Here is a 17,573-nt window from a genome sequence, read left to right as displayed (position 1 = left end):
AGAAGGGGGTAGGAACTGAAGTTAGAAATTCTATAAACCAAATATGTGTTTTCAGTGCGGCTCTCTGACTTTAGTGGGCCCTCTCTCTCTCGTAAATAAAAACTTTCTTTTTCCTAGACCCAGTCTCTGAATTTTCTTTAGTGTATTTTTTATTACACACACTCATAAACACATTTGTTTCTGAATAGGGCAATTCATATATAGATTTCTTTAAAAATAATAATAACAAAACAATATGTGAACTAGCCATTCAGTTTCCTATAGTCTTTTTCTCTTTATTACTTGAAATATGCCTTATGGCTTATGACTGTTGAATTTATAGTCAATATTTTTAAAAAATGAAAAAGACTTTTTTGCAATAAAAATGAAGCATTGGTTACTTCATTTTTTCATGTAACAATCCACTTTGTTGAGAAATTCTCCTTTTGGTTTTATCATGTGTAAATTCTTTAAAGCAGAGGAAACCACAGTGAGATGGAAACCATGTCAGGGGGAAGCAGGAAGACAGGATAGGGTGTAACCCAGGGGGGGACTCCACTTTAGTGCATTGATCTCCTATCTTTGGAAAGTATAAGGAGGAAGACTTGAAGTCCATGAGACCCTAGGAGAACTGGTGAAGAGGACAGGTAAGCATCATAGGTATTTTCCATAACTGGTTCTAGCAAAACTGAAACTTAAAGAAGATGAGGTTGGGAAGGACCCAAGGGGAGTCATCTGGGAACTTTGGTTTTGTGTTTGAGGGAACTTTTCAGATAGCTCTCCTTCCTGGGATCAAAGGACAGAGCAAGTTTAGTCTCAGGGACTATTAATAAGAATAAAGGATCTTTTCGCAAGTGGGCAGAGACATTGGGGCATTGTAGTTTTTTTGGAAAGCTTTTACCTGGTCTGATCCAGGCTGAGATCTTCTTACAGTAAATAGCCCCCGGTGCCTCAGAAATACTTTTACCTCAGTGACATCTAGGAGTCTCCAATTCTGTTCTGTCTATTGGGGGAGAAAAGGAATGAATTGGTACCTTCCTGGGGCTTCTGCCCTGACTTTCTCAGCACCAAATTCATTGCTTGGCTCTCAGGTAATCAGGACCTCTTAACTTGGAGAAAGATATTTTGTACCAGTGCACTGATCATATGGGTCATGGAGGTGGTGGTAGAATCTCTCCTTTTCTTTGATGACAGTCATTTTCACCCTGCAACAGAACCTTGACTCTCTTTTGACACAAATTTAGGATTCTAGCTTCTGTACTGTAGAGTAGATCATGAGAGCCTTCTAATATTCAAGAGCATGAATGATGGACAGAAGAGAGAGGGGGAGGGTACACTGGTAGCCTAAGCTTACAGAAACTCATGTTCTACTGTCCTCTATCATGATTTCATTACCCTTTAAAGTGCATCTCAAGTTATTCTACCTTCACGAATTCTGGTCTCGCTGTCAGTGAGTATAGCCTGAAAAAGTCTCTTTTCTGACCTTCTAGAACAGTCCCTTCCTCTAGACCTCTTCAGAGATAGTTTAGTATTACTTTCTCTTATGGTTTTCTTTGTTGGTGCATCTATTTCCCCCATGCCAGATAAGTTGAGGGAAATAGTTACAGTCAGAAACATACATCAAGTTCTTACTGTGTGCTGTTCTTTTTCAAAAATTTATTTATTTTGAATTTTATAATTTTTCCCCGAATCTCTCTTCCCTCTTTCCAACCCCCACACAAGTCAATCTACCACCACCTCCAAGACCCATATGATCACTGTACTGGTACAAAATATCTTTCTCCAATATGCTTTACATTGTTTCCATGGTATTCATGGATCTAAGTTGAATGCAATGAGGGAGAAATCACATCCTTAAGGAAAAAGATAAAGTATAAGAGATAGCAAGATTACATAATAAGATAACTTTTTTTTTAAATTAAAGGTAATAGTCTTTGGTCTTTGGTCAAACTCCACAATTCTTTCTCTGAATAACAGATGGTATTCTCCATCACAGATATTCCAAAATTGTGTCTGATTGTTGCACTGAGGGAATAAGCAAGTCCATCAAGGTTGGTCATCACCCCTATGTTGCTGTAAGGGTGTGCAATATTCTTCTGGTTCTGCTCATCTTGCTCCACATCAGTTCATGCAAATCCTTCCCATCTCTCCTGGTTTCTAATAGAACAATAGTGTTCCATCTGTATGCTAAGTTCTGGGGATACCATTAATGAAAATAAAGATGGCCCCTGTCTACAAGAAGCTTGCAACCTAATAGGAAAAGATAATATACAGAAGGAAGTTGAAAAGAGGAAAAGGGGAGGCTGCAGAGGGTACCTGGTGAAAGGGCATGTTATACATGGAGTCAAAAACATAATAGAACAACTGATGGAAAATAGAGAGTTTACCTGGAAAGTTCTGGACTCTATAAATATCAGGAAGGATTTGGGAGGAGTTTATTGCTTTACTTGCCTTAACTCCAATCAGAGGAGAGAGGCAACTGAGGGTGCTGAAAAAATGTTGAGTTTCAAAACTGGATCAATATGAATCAAAACTGGATCAAACTCTATGGTGATGAGACTTCAGACAATGAGTTACTGATGGAAACTGAAGAGATGAGAGGCTTGTCTTCTTTCCCCTTTTCTCATGGCATAACTCAGTTGACCTGGATACTTATTAAACTCAGAACAGGTTTGGGGAGTAGAGTAATCATAACAGAATGAGCTTCTGGAATGAGTTTCCAGAAAAAACCCTGTTTTTCCATATTTGTTTCCCCTATTCCAGACCCAATCAGTCCCTGTAGTAGCTCATGCCAGACTGGGAGAAGTCTGTCTTCTCTCTCCTTGGGGAGACAGTTCAAAAACTGTGGTATCTTTGCCTCTGGCATAAGGAGAAGTTAAATTATAAACTGGATCAATTTCATGGTCATATTTGTAAAAACTGATTTCTTACTTCTTACTCTTAAGTAAGATCAAGATCCATTGTTTGGTTCATTCATTAAGTTACCCCTCAAATGATATACCAATTAATAAGAATTCATTAAATACTTGATAGGTTCTTGGCCACTTTCTAGATATCCTAAGTGAATAAGCAAATACAAAAATGAGACTGTCTCAGTTTTACTATAAGGTCCAAAATGTATAATCTAGCAGAGGCAAGGGAAGAGTCCTTTAGTCTAGGAGTCACAGGGTCTTTGAGTGTAGTTGTGGGGTTAGAGGTTGCTGAGTTCTTTTCAGGACCAATTTGATTATTGTTCCCTGAAAATAAGGAAAGAGAGAGAATGGGGAGGGTATGCATGAGGTGTCTTGTATGTGACAAGATGGTAGATTTCTGGACAAGATGTATCATGCCCTAGACATCTGGATCATCTAGAAACAAGGGCATGATGTGAGGATTCACTCACCTTTCATTTCACATCTTCAACTAAGGGGTGGGAGTTGCCAAATTTGAGTAGATTAACTTCTTACCCACATTTTCCTTGACCTTGAGAATGGAGTTCAAGGTCTTTGGGGGACTATAGAACTGAATCAGAGTGGGCCTTTCTTTTTGGGATAGATATTCCTGTAACTCCAATCAGTCTCCAATGGCACAGAGGGTTTGATTTATGACCACAACCCAGCTTTTGTGCCTTTGGTTACATCCAGGACTGGAATAGAAAGGATGCTTGGATCCATTTTCACAATTTTAAAAATAAATGCTCAGTATTGTTCTCTTTCCCTGTTAGGGATATGGCACTTTATCTTTGATTTTCAGTATTTTTCAAGGTCTTTCAACTTATCCTTTGAATAATCTAAACCTCCATTATAAGTATTCCCAGTTAATCCTCATATGGCTTGACCTCTTAGCCATTCAGCATGGGAATACCTTTCTCTTATTTATCAGTGCCGGTCCTATGATACGTTCCCATGAATACAACATACACTTGTGATCTGATCAGGAAAGAGGACTATGCCAATCTCAACTCCACTTCTTCCAGACACCATACTTCTCTTGGTGTGGTTTCAGATTGCATTATCTTCTTTTGAAAACCATTTTGACAACATTTTTCTGGGGTGTGTGTGTGGGGGAAGTGTTGAATGAGAGGAATCCCTGAGACCCTGTTTTATTTGACTTCTCTTTTCTTCTTACAGTATCATAACTGACCTCATGCAGTCCCCGATTGCTGTAAGGGAAACATTTCCATCGTTTCCTCAGACAGGCCCCATTTCCATCCCACAGGGCTCAACAGTCATACCTATACAACCTTATCAATGGAAACCATCCCTGGAGAAATTCTTGAAAGGAGAGCCCAAAGCACTAGGGGTGAGTTGGATCCAACATCCTTGGGAGAGCAGATTCACGTTTTTAACTGAAAGTGACTAACAGAATTATAGCTTTGAGAGAGACAGAAGAAACTGGTTTTGCTTTTATTTTTGTATGGGTAGAACTTTATAGATTTTGGCAAAATATATGAATAACAAATATTTATTTACTAATTAACTGACCTTAAAAATCATCAAGTTATAGTATGATATGGTGAAAATTGAATGAACCATAAAGGTCATCTAGTCCACCCTTGCTTATTATATAACTGAAGAAACTGAAGTCCTGATGGGTTTAGCAGCTTAGCCAAGGATGTAGAAAATCTTCAATTTGAAGCAAAGTAAATTGACTGTAACTCAAATAAAATCCTCATTTGGCAGATGAATCAGCTAAAGCTGTTTAATAACTTGGTGGGACATAGGTCTTAAGGAACAATGTTCAGAATTTCAATACATGATTCTGATTTCAAATTTTCGTACTGTTTCCATTCTAGATATAGACTTCCTCAGCTATGTGTTCTCCTAAGGACTCAGCAGCTTTCTTGATGGATAGAACTGAATTAGGTATCTAGGAAATATCTATTTTGTCAGAGGGAGGCTTACATTGGTTCCCTAAATGACCTACTCTAACTCACTGCTGAAGCTGAAGCTAAGGAAGAGTCAGGGTACTATCTCATGGCTCATGTTTAGGCACCTTTTAGCTTGGTTGGGGTAGCCAGAGCAGGGGTGAGGGAAGGAGGTGAGTGAAATTCTCAGTTTGGTCATGGATGTGAGGAAGAAGGGAAGCAGCATGATATCTTGAAGCTTCTATCATCCTCCTTCTTCTGGGGACTGAGGGTAGAGCAGGATTTCCCTATAAGATAGCTGCCTTTCTCTCTTCTTTGTTGGCATCAGAGTCGATGGAGAGGGAAGCAAATAAAGAAAAGAGGCACTTGGGGAGAAAGGAAGAGAAAGAGAGAGAATATTTCAGCCCTCAAAATCTCAATAAGGTGAATACTTTCTTGATGTGCCTGAGGCATACATGGATATAATTTTTGAGGTCATAGGTTTGTCTTGATCGTCTTTCTTGGATCATGGGTAAGAGTGTTCTGGAAAATATTTTAGAAATGGTTTTCTGTTGAAAAAATCAGCATGATAGACATTTAATATGCATAATTAACATTTTATCCATCAGTTTTTGAAATCTAGATAATCAAAAAAAGAATGTCAAGTTTTTTCTAGCTGTTCCAATTTCCTAAGTGTAAATACACATACCAAAATTTTAATGCTTGACTTATTAGTCATCTAGAGTTCGCTTCAGCAGTCATCAAATAGGTGGATATGTGGAATTCCACAAGATCAAAATATTAATTTAAATCAATCTATGGCTATAATGGAAATGACTATCCCTTTAAAGCATAGTAAGTATAGTTTCCAGTTATCTTCTTCAACAGGGATAGGGAACATCTAGCTGAAAGGTCTGAGAAATCATTTGGTCTGGTACTGCCAAGACAGCCACAGGTGGGACTGAAAATTAAATAAATCTAAGAACTTTATAGGGATGAATTAACTCTTTGACCAAATTCATGGGAATTGTCTAACTTTTAAGTTGATAATTTTGTATGACTGGAGAATGATGTTATGAAAATCCAAATGGGGCCTGGAAGAAAAAAAACTCCCCATCCCTACTTTACATGGAAGAATGGGGCAAACTGGCTTCAGGGATGTGCCAATAGCCCGTGGACCATAGATGATGGCTTTCCCAAGCATTTGTAGATACACCAGTTTTTCAGGCAGCATTCATTTCCTAAATGCACCAAGAAAGCCCCAGGAGTGCCCAAGGGGATTTCTTTTCTTTGGTTTTTGGATAGAACCTATGATTTAATTGGTGTAAGGTGTTCTCAAAGAGAATATTTGCTTTATCAAGAAAAATTAGAATGTGTTCTGTCACATAGTGTTCCAGAGGAATTTAGGAGGTTGGGAGGGAGGTTCTATGAGATAAAATGAGTCGCCTAGCGTCACACTACCAATATATGAAAAAGATGGAATCATAGGATTATTCGATGATGGATGTAAAAGTGGAAGTGACTTTGAAATAATGAAGGCCAATGCTCTCCTTTTATAGATGAGAAAAGTGATTTGTTCAAGATGTCTGTGAGAGGCAGATCTTTAATCACTATCCCTCCTAAACAACTATTTTTTGACAATATAACTTTGCCTCTGATCTTATCCTTATTAAGAGTAATCACTTCATAAAAGCTTCAAAATTTGCTAATTATTCTTTGGGCATTGCTTTGAGTAATATAATAAAGTTTATAAAATTTCAATTATTTGATTGATTTTTCTCATCTGGACTATGATTTCATTGTGGTAGGGAACTTCTGGTGAATAATTTACTCTTTCTATTATAAATATAGGTACACCAACTTTATCAGTTGAAATCTTAAAAAGTTACCAGGCACATTCAGAAGTAAAATCCTAAGTCTGGCACCACCCAGTCAGTATATGTAAGAAGTGGACTTTGAAATCAGTCCTTCCGGAACCTTTATTCAGATTGCTATCCACCTATCCCATCACATTGCCTCTGGCTCTCATACACTTGTATGATTGGAGGATTTTAGAACTGTAAGAGAACCTGGAGATCTTCTAGTCCTGTCCTTTCATTTGACAGATGAAGAAATTGAGCCCACAGTGACAAAGGGACTTGCCCAAAGTTTTAGAGGTTATAAGGAGTAGAACTGGGGGTGGGGGGTGGGGAGGATGAGTGTTAATCCTTATTACTCTGACTTGAAATACCAAGCAATCATTCAATTAACCTACTAATAAAATATATAAGTCCCTACTACATTCTAGGTCTTATGGGTTCTTTCCCAAGTTCAGAGACATTCTGGAAAGTTAAACACTTGGGGAAGACTCCATGGATCTTTGACTTCATCTCTGGAGAGAAGAGAAATGAATAGTCTTTCCCCCTATTTTCATATGTGAATTTCTTTTCCTTCTAGACTGTCCAGATCATGATCGCCCTGATTAACCTGGGATTAGGAATGATTATCAGTTTCACGCCTTGGAATTCTTATAGATTTAATTTCTTTCTGTGGTACACTGGCTACATATTCTGGGGATCAGCATTTGTGAGTAGACTTATTGAAGTTATTTCTTAAATGTATTCTTCCTCTTTTTCTCTGGGACACAGGAGGGAACCTGGCCTTGACTATCTGTGTCTCCTTGAATTTCCTTTTTCCACTTCCCAGTCGGGGAATGTAGGGGTGGCTTGTTATACACTCAAACACACATTTGTATGGGGAACAAACATTCATACATGCGTGTACTAGGAAAAGAGTATATTATCTGAATTAATGTTTTGTTGTGAGGAATTTTATGCAAAAAACTGTATTTTTAGCATCTAATGAAAGATTAGTTTTTAGTGATCCTAGGAGTCTTATGCCCCATTTCCCATAGTTTCAATCAACATTCATTTTTTGACTTTCATGCTATTTTCTAGGAATATTACCACTGCAAGAGTTGAGGGTTGGCTATATATATGATAGAGACATATATATATATATATATATATATATATATATATATATATATATATAAAATCTTAAACGTTTGTGTGTGTGTGTGTGTGTGTGTGTGTGTGTGTGTGTGTGTGTGTGTATGTGTGTGTGTATGTGTATACTCACACAAACAGGGAAAGCCTATTTTGTACTTGGTGGGCAAAGAACTCTGCTCTCTGTGTCCCTGCTCAACCCCATAGCTCTCCTGCTAGGCAAATTGGCTTCTTCACTCATCTTGGACCACAGCTGTGCTGCAGCCATCCTTGGTAAAAGAATGAGAAGCTCTTATACATTTTTAAAAGAAAAAATATCAATTTAATGAATAGAAAAACCTATTGGAGAGGATTCAGAGGATCCAATCATCTCTCAGCAAAACAATCCTTTTTTCCCCCCAGTGAGCTCCCAGTAGACTTAGCTCTTCAAGCTGACTATGTCTGAAATAGTTTTTCTTCTGGTTCTATCTTAAAATGGCAGGGAATGGTCTATCATCAGTGTATTGGATTTGCTTTCTTCTGTCCTTTGTTATTCATCTGTTTCACCTGTGTTGAGCTTTTGCTTCTCATTTCCTCTCTCCTATGGCTCTAATGCCTCAATATGGGTTTTTTTTTTTGGTTTTAGTGTCTTAACTTTACCTTTTTTCATGTGAAACTTAAAAAAAAAATCACATTTGCTAGGTATATTCCCCAGCAATTGTTGTATTATCTTTCCATATTCTCAAATCCAGTTTGGTGGTCATATTTTTCAAAAGGAAAACAGATCATATCATGGAATGGATAGACTGCAATGCAGCACTGTGTTATCTTTCTCAACAAGTGCTCTTCATACATTTATCTGCGAGGGAAGTTCTCTCTGTACCTCAGAATAGTTTGAGAATGTGTTAAGAATATTTACACACATATGTATTTATACAAATGTATCTACATGATACAAATACATACTTGTATGCAGCATACATATATGCTTATAAACAATTGATAAGAGTATGTTCTTTGTGAATTCAAAAGTGACCTCAGATATTTTCTAGTTGGGTGGCCCTGGGAAAGTCACTTAACCCTGTCTACTTCAGTTCCTCATCTTTTAAACAAGCTAGAGGATGAAAGGGCAAACCATCTGTCTGTCTGTCTATCTATCTATCTATCTATTTATCTATCTCTTATCTATCTGTGATGTACCCACCCTTGTGCCCTTCCTACAGTAGAAGTAATTTAGTCTTTTTGTCCCTCATATTTATGTAAGAGTGAGAAAGATTCAGGAAAAAATGAGTAAAAATCTGAATTATGTTATCTTTTAAATTAAGTATATATATATATATATATATTATTTTCAATAGTATTATATTCAATAGTATTCACAAGTATAAAACTATGAAGGACCAGAAGACTCCCTTAAGGGTCTCATTTTTGCTGAATATGTGAGGTATTATTATTCCTTTATTTTGATTTCTAGAAACAGTAGAAAAGGAACTTGTAAATATATATATTTTCATATATACATATTCATAACTATCATGGTGCCTAGATTTGGGGGAGTTCAAGCCATCATTCATCCAATCAGTGAGCAATTTTAAATTTTTACCGTAGTTCATTCACCTCCATTAAAACAATAAGAAGAGAATAAACCAGTACGCATCCCCTTGAACAAAAAAAAAATACATAATAGATACATAGTCAAGACACTGCAGTTTCAGGGATCAAGTCTATCTGGTTGACATAGGAAAAGTTTCATGTAGTTATTCACTCTACTTCTTAGGGTAAATAATTTTTTTTATCAACAGTATTTTTTCCAATTTCACGAAGAGATAGTTTTCAATATTCATTTTCGTAAAATTTTCTCCCTCCCTCACTTCCCTTATGTTTTTCTAAGGTAGCAAGCATTACAATCATGTTAAATTTATTTCCATACTATTCATGCTGTGAAAGAAGAATCAGAATTAAGGAAAAGCACATAAAAAATAACAAAAATCAAATAAGAAAAAGTGAAAATGATGTGCTTTGGTCTGCATTCAAACTCTATAGTTCTTTCTCTGGATTTGGATGGAATTTTCCATCACAAGTTTTTCAGAATTGTCTTTGATCACCATATTGCTAAGAAAAGCTAAATCCACTATAGTTCATCAATGCACAATGTTGTTGTTATCATTGTGTACACTGTTCTAATTCTACTCACTTCATTTAGCATCAGCTCATGGAATTCTTTCCAGTTTTTTCTGAGATCCTTTCCTCATGATTTCTTATAGAATAATAGAATTCCATTATATTCATATACCATAACTTGTCCAGCCATTCCCCAATTGATGAGCTTTCACCCAACTTCTGATTCTTTACTCTCACTAAAAGAGCTGCAACAAATATTTTTGTATATGTTGGTCCTTTTCTCTTGTATATGATCTCTTTGGCATTCAGACCTAGTAGTGAGATAGTGCTAAATCAAATGTTTTATAGCTCACAACCTGAAAAATAGTGCATTGGTGTCTCAGGGTAAATCTTGAAAGAAATCATGGAACCTAGGATTATTCAATATCTTATGGCCTAACATTCCATATTAAAACTAGGAGGAATAAAAAAAATTAAAGAATTCCGTTATGAAATAAAAAGAATGAATTCTAAAGAAAAGGAAAAGAAAAAGTTGTACAAAGAACTGGGTATCTGGGAATTTTTCGATTTTTTAATACAAGCAGCAAACAAGTGAATATAGGACTAGATAATGAAGGTTGAAGTCAAAAAAAAAATAAACTATTGGAAGAATCCAATATGAGTAGTCAGGAACACTGAAGCTCAGAATGAGCTGAGGTAGGTGGAAAATACAAAAAAAAAGAGATATTTATGAATAGGAAAATCAAAAAAGTGAAATGGCTCATTTCAAGGTGGAGGCGTGAATATTATACTGGACGTTGTGGAGACTGTTATTGCTATTGTTACTATTCTTTTTTTGCCAGAGAATAATCTTTGAATTGCAGCGGGTAAATGAGAAGTGTTGCCCAAGAAAAGTAATGAGATAACGAGACCATTAAAGTTAGGTCATTTCACATTATTGGGCCCAGCTCAAGTTCCATCTGAAAAATCCATGAAAGAATATGCAGAATTTATTATGGGCCTATTATTAGTAATCCTGATGGAGAAGAGAAGTGCTTTAGAACTGAAGGATGGCTTTTATCTTGCTCATCAAAAAAAGGAAGACAATAGGGTCTTCAAATTATAAATCAGTGGCTTTACCTAGTAAAATCACAAAAACCATTGGAGACTAGCCTTGTGATCTTTTGGAGCAGGGTTACTTGATCTCAGGGTGATTTGGCCTAATTTTCATTATTGAAGAAGGCAGGCCTGTCCACTTACTCTTTGTCCAAATGTTTAAAAGGCTCCTGGAGGATATGATAGATCCATCAAAGATATCCAGCTGTTAGAAATGGGAGAAACAGGTTTCAGTGTCTGATGGGCAAAGGTGAACACATCCGGAAAAGAAATGAAGGTTTTAAGGTACTGATGTTTGTCCACAGTTCATTGTGTCCGGCTCCCTCTCTATTGCTGCTGCAAACAGAACCACACGTTCTCTGGTAAGTGGCATTTTTCTCTTTCTCTGCAACCCAGGAGAAAGATAGTTTTCAATTTCTTGGATTGGGAAGGCAGAAATGGAAGGATCCTGAAGAGACAGTCTCAGCAATCCCAGACAGGGTTGTAGAAGGCTAGACTGGACAATGCTAAATGACTGAGCTTGTAGCCTGAATCAAAGAGGTTGGAGTCATTGACTGCTTGCCTATTAATAAAATTGTTACCAGGTAAATCCTGCAGCCATACTTGGAGAAATAAAAATAATTCTCTCTCTACTTTTTAGTTCCCTCAATCTCAATTATCTTTAGGCAAAGAAATGATCATCATTCACATGTTGCAATGTTTAGTAGAATGTTTAAGAACTGAGTCGTTTTTCACTTGGTCCTCGTCCTTCCAGTATCTTGAATATTGTAGTTCATGTAGTAGGTGTTAGATTCATCCCTGGGTCTTGAACCAGACTGGACGCATGATGGCAGCTCCATAACCATGTCTCAAGGTGGTGACAGTTTTATGGATTCTCATTTGCTTTCAGATCCTAAGCAGCCTGATAATGAATATTATCAGTTCAGTGGTGGCTGGGCTGGGAATCATCTTTTACTCAATCAACATGGTAACATTTCATCCATTCATTTATTTTTGTCATAAAGAAAATGTTGGCAGTACTTGTAATTTTGCTGAATCTATACTATGGGTAAGTACATCCATGGTGGGGACAGTTAAGATAATGGCTAACTGGAATGAGCAGATTTTGGCTAGGCCAGAGACACCCCAGTGTCCTGAAGAAGTCTGATCTCTTTGAAAAGAAGCATGTTCCATAATATTTCTGGTCTTCTTCCTGTGGTCTGAGTCAGAAATGTGACTTCTGAGAAATCTGGAAGGATGAAAAAAATAGTTGATATTTTCATTCAGTTAAGTTCATTTTCATTTAATTCAATTAAAAACCCAGTACCCCATGCTGCAGTTATCACTATATGTGAAATGATATACTATGCACTATGGATGCTCTTGTAAAGGAACTTGACTGATGTGTTTTTTGAGGTGCGGGGGAGTGAGGGGGAAAGAACAAGGAGGGGGATAAAGGTCTCTGATACAAAAGGGTAAGGTAAATGTCAAGGAGAGTTTCAGGAAATATTGAGGAAAATGATTCCATTTTTAACTAGTAGTGAGGGTGATGAGTCAAGAAAATATTTAAGATGTCAATGAAGATGGACCTTAGAGGAAGAGATGAACTTCAAAAGTAAAGGTGAGGAAAAAAAAGTAAAGGTGAGGCTAGCTCATCTTTCATTGGTGTGATCACTGAAAAAGGAGAGAGCAAGAAAATGTTGGGAGGACAGATTGTCTAAGGCTCCCTTAGTTGAAGAGTAGAATAGAGGAATGGCCAAAGCAAAAGACAGAGATCAGAGGATCATAAAAGTTGTATTTTGAGATCAACAACAGGCTGGCAGGTATGAGCTCCTCTAACAAATGAGTTCCCTTATTTCCCTGGAATATCAACTTTTAAGGGCACACCCAGGATTGGAACTTTGGATTGGTGGCTGTGGGTGCATTTGGGGGATGTGGGGCCTCAAGGAGTAGCAGGTGATTGAACAAATCAGAAGTCACCAAATAAGTCAGTCAATCAATCAATCAATTCATAAACATTTATTGTCTTTAAGAGGAGACATAATTCTGTCTTCTTCTAGAGAACTTGTGGTCTTTTTTATGAAACAGATCTGTATTGAGTATTTATGATATAGGATCAGATGAATGATGGGATGGCTCATGTAGGAGTGGAGTACAAGAAAGTGAAAGGCCAGCTTGTATTTTTTAGCCTTCATTTCCTAATGGGCAAAATGGGAACAGTCATTTTTGCATATCCTTTGCATAGAATTATTGTAAGGGAAATGCTTGTTGATCTTAAAATGTTGTTGAATTGTGTCTTAGTATTACTAATAGCAGTTAACATTCACATATGACTTTAGTTGTTGACAGGTGCATTAATGAGTTTCATGTTTTGTCTTAGGACAGTCCTTCATCTCAAGTCTTGCCCCACTCAGAGCTCTTCTTCACCTCATTTCTTCCTGAGTTATTAGAAGTGGGGCCTTGTGTTCATCTCTCGCCATTCACTGTTTGATTCTTCTTTCCAGGGATCCAATATATTCCTGTTGATACTAACTATTTTAGAACTTGCCATCTCCAATGTGATCTCAGGCTTCAGCTGCAAGACAATCTGCTGTGTACAGAATGGGGTGAGTAGATGATACTTTGTTGTGACTGTCACTTTGGTGAGACTGTGCCACAGGATTTCTCCTGGGAGGATCAGTAAGTTGCTCAAATCAGAGTCTAATGAGAGGACAAGAAATTTTTAGAGAGGACACCTAAAGACTTGTGTGTCCTTGTCTTCATACTCAAGCCTCGTATCTAATGTCAGGCCCTGAGGTTATCAGTGAGGATATACGAGGAAGTCCCAGGCCCAAAGAGGCACAAGTCTATGTGCAAATCCTTTCACTCTCCGGAACCACCAAGATTCTTCTGATTCATATCACAAATATGGAGACTCTACTAGAAGTAGAAAAGTAAGGGATACATCTTGTCTGTTGTGTTTTGGCTTTTAAAAGGGAGGGATAGAGACAGAATAGAGACATGCTATAGGACTCTAACTGTGACATTGCGTCTTTCTAGAAAGTGTGAGGGGACACATCCATTGACAACCCATTTAAAAGGACTACATGGGGCGAGGGTACCAACTGGGGCATGACAAAATATATATCCCATTTAAGCTGAGGGTATTTCCTTAAGTCTCATTAATTGGGGATGACTTGGATTTCCCTGTGTTATAGTGATACCATTATGTTTAGCCTAAGTGAAAGAGGTAATTATAGGATTAGCCTTTTAAAAATATTTTAACCCTTCTGGACAAATTTCAGAGAATAGTATAGCTAAGAATGAATCTAGAGAAAGATTGAGACAACCTAAGAGCAAGGTTGCCAGAAAACAGAAAGGTGATGGGAAGAAAAGAAGTCAGTGAGGAGAAGTTGAAAGTGAATTGGAAAAATGAGTGTTTATGAGAATAAGTGTATATACCTAGGTCCTCATAATGGCATCCTTCTTGGCCTCTTTAACCAGGCCCAGTCTTCCACAGAAGGTGATGTCACTAGAATTTTTCTGACCCCCAAATTCTCTGCAGTTCTATTTCTACACCCTTAAGTGACTCATGCATGGGGTTTTTATTGACTTTGCAGGTTACCATCTTCATGCCTCCCCATACCTATGGGCCAGAGAACTCTGCTGCTGAAGTCTCCAAAGGAGGGACCGTATTTCAGAGCCCAGATGCTAACATAGCTGCCATGCCATAAAGTCATCCTGATCATTTCTTATGGAAAACTTGCTTTCTATTCCTTTCTTGACTATACTGAAAGATCGAACAAATCAACTATATTTTCCTAGTATTTTTGTTAATAGTCACTTCCAACATTGGTTTACAGACTTCCAATTTCCCCTTTCCCATCTCCCACAACAGTCTTCTAATAATCTCAGTGTTTACTTGTAATAGTATTGGAAAAAATGTCTATGAATTGGATTTTTCTCTGTCTAGCCTTTAAATGTATTAGGATGGTGAGGATGCTGAAAGACCAGGTCCCCAGAAGATAAAACAAGGGAGCAAGAAGAGATGGAGATAGTAGCACAAAATTGGATGTCATGCTATCCCAATGAATGAGAATTTTCAAACTTTAGAATCTTCTGCTTTTTTTCACCTGAGGATATGTTATGATTCTACCCCTTCTCCTCAGTGATCTAAGTCCATCATCTTAGTTCTTCAAGAGTCGTTCCTCTAGTACCCTGATCTTTCAAGTGAATCCCCTGCTGAAATTGCAGGTCAGGGAAAATGAATACCTGGCAATAATTATAGGGTTGACCAGCAATCTCTTCTGGGTCTCCTTTTATATGTTTATTCACATTTCATATCATTATGTCAAGCCTTGGCACAATTCAGGAATATTTTCTCATTTGTTAATAAAATGACTTTTTTTCATCAATCAATTATTTCAAGTCCTTATCCTATTCCATTAAATATTACTTATTGAGTAAACAGAAGAATCCTCCTTTCCCTATAGTGGTAAGTCCTGAAGAGGATGAGAAATAGAAGTCAATTGATGGGAGCCCAGGGAGGTCTGAAAAAGGCAATGGAAACAAGCATGTTGACTTCTGTTCCTGGCACTGTGGAGGTAGGGGGACGTGTTAGTGAGCAGAACAACCAGCTTTGAGGAGGGGGCTTTCTCTTTAAGAGAAAGTCAAATCTCAGAGAAAACTAGAAGGTGGAAGCAGTGTGAGAACAAGAGCTCTAGAAAGGAGGGGGTGTGGTGAACAGAGAGTTCTAGAAGGTCACAGTGAGAAGGGAGGGGGAAAAAGAATTAGAACTCTACATGGAGAGGACTGAGTTGGGTAGAGATGAGAGTGTGTGAAGGACAGATCATGAAAAGGTTTTTTCCCTTGCCAAAGCAGAAAACACTTTGAGTCACAGGAATTTGTAAGGAATAGTGCATGGAGACCTCCAATTATAAAGATGAGAAAGGCATTACAACTTCAAGGCTGGGAATTCTGGGGTGGGGGGGAGAGCCAAGATGGTGGCATAAAGTTAAGAAGCTCCCAAAACTTTTCCAAAACAACTTTAAATAGACCCTAAAACAACAGAAACCCACAAAAAAGAGTGAAACAAATTCTCAGCTCTAGATTTCATGGAGGAACTTCAATAAAGGTCTGTTTCATGTGGATAAAAGGGAAGGTATAGTCCAGTATAGGCAGAGGAGCTGGAAAGCAAGCAGGACTCAACACAGCTCAGGTCCAGGCTCAGGAAGCCCATGGTACAGTGAGGGTCCTAACCCAGCTCAGAAGACAAAGTTTGAACATTGGGAACACTGGAATACTAGGCAGCACCCAAATGCAGGAACAACAAATCAGTAGCACTTGAGACTACATAGATAATCAGTAAGTCAGGAACTAGCAAAAACACCTGGGATGGTGCCTCCTTTGCCTCAGGAACCCTTTTGCTTAACTATCAAAATGAGCTCCCCCCCCAAAAAAATCATTAGCAGTAGAAAGTTAGTGTTCTGATAGGGATGATAAAAACAGCCTCTCAAAAGTGGAAAACAAAATGCTTCCTTGTGAAGTCTCAAAGAAATTTTTGAATTGGCCTCATATTAAAAAAAAAATTCTTGGAATAGCTCCAAAATGACTTTAAAAACCAAAGAAGAGAGAAAGAAGAAAAAAAATGGAAGGAGTATTATGAATGAGTATTATGAAAAACGGACTGAATCACTTTAAATATAAAATTGACCAAATGGAAAAAGAAATCAATTCCTCTAAAAGTGAAATTAACTAACTGGAAAAAGAGACAAAAATTAATTAAAGGAAGCAAAACACTAAAAATTAGAATTTGGGAAATGGAAACTAGTGACTCTATGAGACTCCAAGAATCCATCAATCTAAAATACTGAAAAAATAAAAGAAAATTAGAAGTGCTTCTTAGGAAAAATGATGAACCTGGAAAATAGATTAGAGAGAGGTAACTTATGAATTATTGGTCTACAAGAAAGCCACAAGCAGAAAAAAGAACCTGGAAAATAGCATGCAAGGAATTATCATGGAAATTGCCCTAAAATTCTAGAAAAAAGAAGGTAATACAATTCTTGAAAGAATTCATCTATCATCCCCCCACCCCCAGGAAGAAATCCCAAAATAAAAACTCCAAGGAATATTATAGTCAAATTTTAGATTTCTCAACTAAAGGAGAAAATATAGCATGCAGTCAAAAACAAGCAATTTAAATATCAGGGAGCCACAGAAGGATTACACAAGACTTATAAGCTTCACCATTAAAAGACTGGAGAGTCTGGAATATAAAATTCTGGATTACAACTAAGAATCAACTACTCTACAAAATTCAGCATTTTTTTTAGTGAAAAAGATAGATTTTCTTTCTTTTCTTTTGGAGGGGGACGGATAGCATTCTTTATCATAAGTCCATCAGAGGAATTGATTCAATATTTTTTTCCACAGTTGCTATTACTAGCTGTATTTCCCTCCATCCTATCCCCCACCCCCATTTATTCTATTTTCTCTCTCTATCTCTGTTCACCCTGTCCCTCCTCAAAAGTGTTGTATCTGACTAATCTCTCCCTCAATCTTTACTCTCTTCTATCACCTACAGTTCCCCTCCCCTCCCCTGTCCCCTTTCTCCCATACCTTTCCTC

At 37.5% G+C, this 17,573-nt stretch overlaps 1 protein-coding gene across 2 annotated transcripts; it reads left to right on the top strand.

Moving 5' to 3' along the window:
- Positions 1 to 472: 472 nt before the first annotated feature.
- LOC141518979 (membrane-spanning 4-domains subfamily A member 4A-like) lies at positions 473 to 15,686 on the top strand. Of its 2 annotated transcripts, none has more exons than XM_074231402.1 (7): positions 473 to 626; positions 4,089 to 4,260; positions 7,241 to 7,369; positions 11,292 to 11,348; positions 11,876 to 11,953; positions 13,470 to 13,571; positions 14,565 to 15,686. In XM_074231402.1, exons 2-7 carry the CDS (start codon positions 4,105 to 4,107, stop codon positions 14,676 to 14,678), a joined length of 636 nt encoding a protein of 211 aa, XP_074087503.1. In that variant the 5' UTR covers positions 473 to 626; positions 4,089 to 4,104; the 3' UTR covers positions 14,679 to 15,686. The 2 variants fall into 2 exon arrangements, with proteins under 2 accessions (XP_074087503.1, XP_074087502.1); XM_074231401.1 differs by having other exon boundaries at positions 474 to 626; positions 11,876 to 12,034; positions 14,565 to 15,685.
- Positions 15,687 to 17,573: the final 1,887 nt, after the last annotated feature.

The sequence above is a fragment of the Macrotis lagotis genome, chromosome 3, assembly GCF_037893015.1.
Source record: "Macrotis lagotis isolate mMagLag1 chromosome 3, bilby.v1.9.chrom.fasta, whole genome shotgun sequence".
NCBI lineage: Eukaryota > Metazoa > Chordata > Mammalia > Peramelemorphia > Peramelidae > Macrotis > Macrotis lagotis.
The sequence above is the reverse complement of the archived record's forward strand: the minus strand, read 5'-3'. Positions and strand labels throughout refer to the sequence as shown.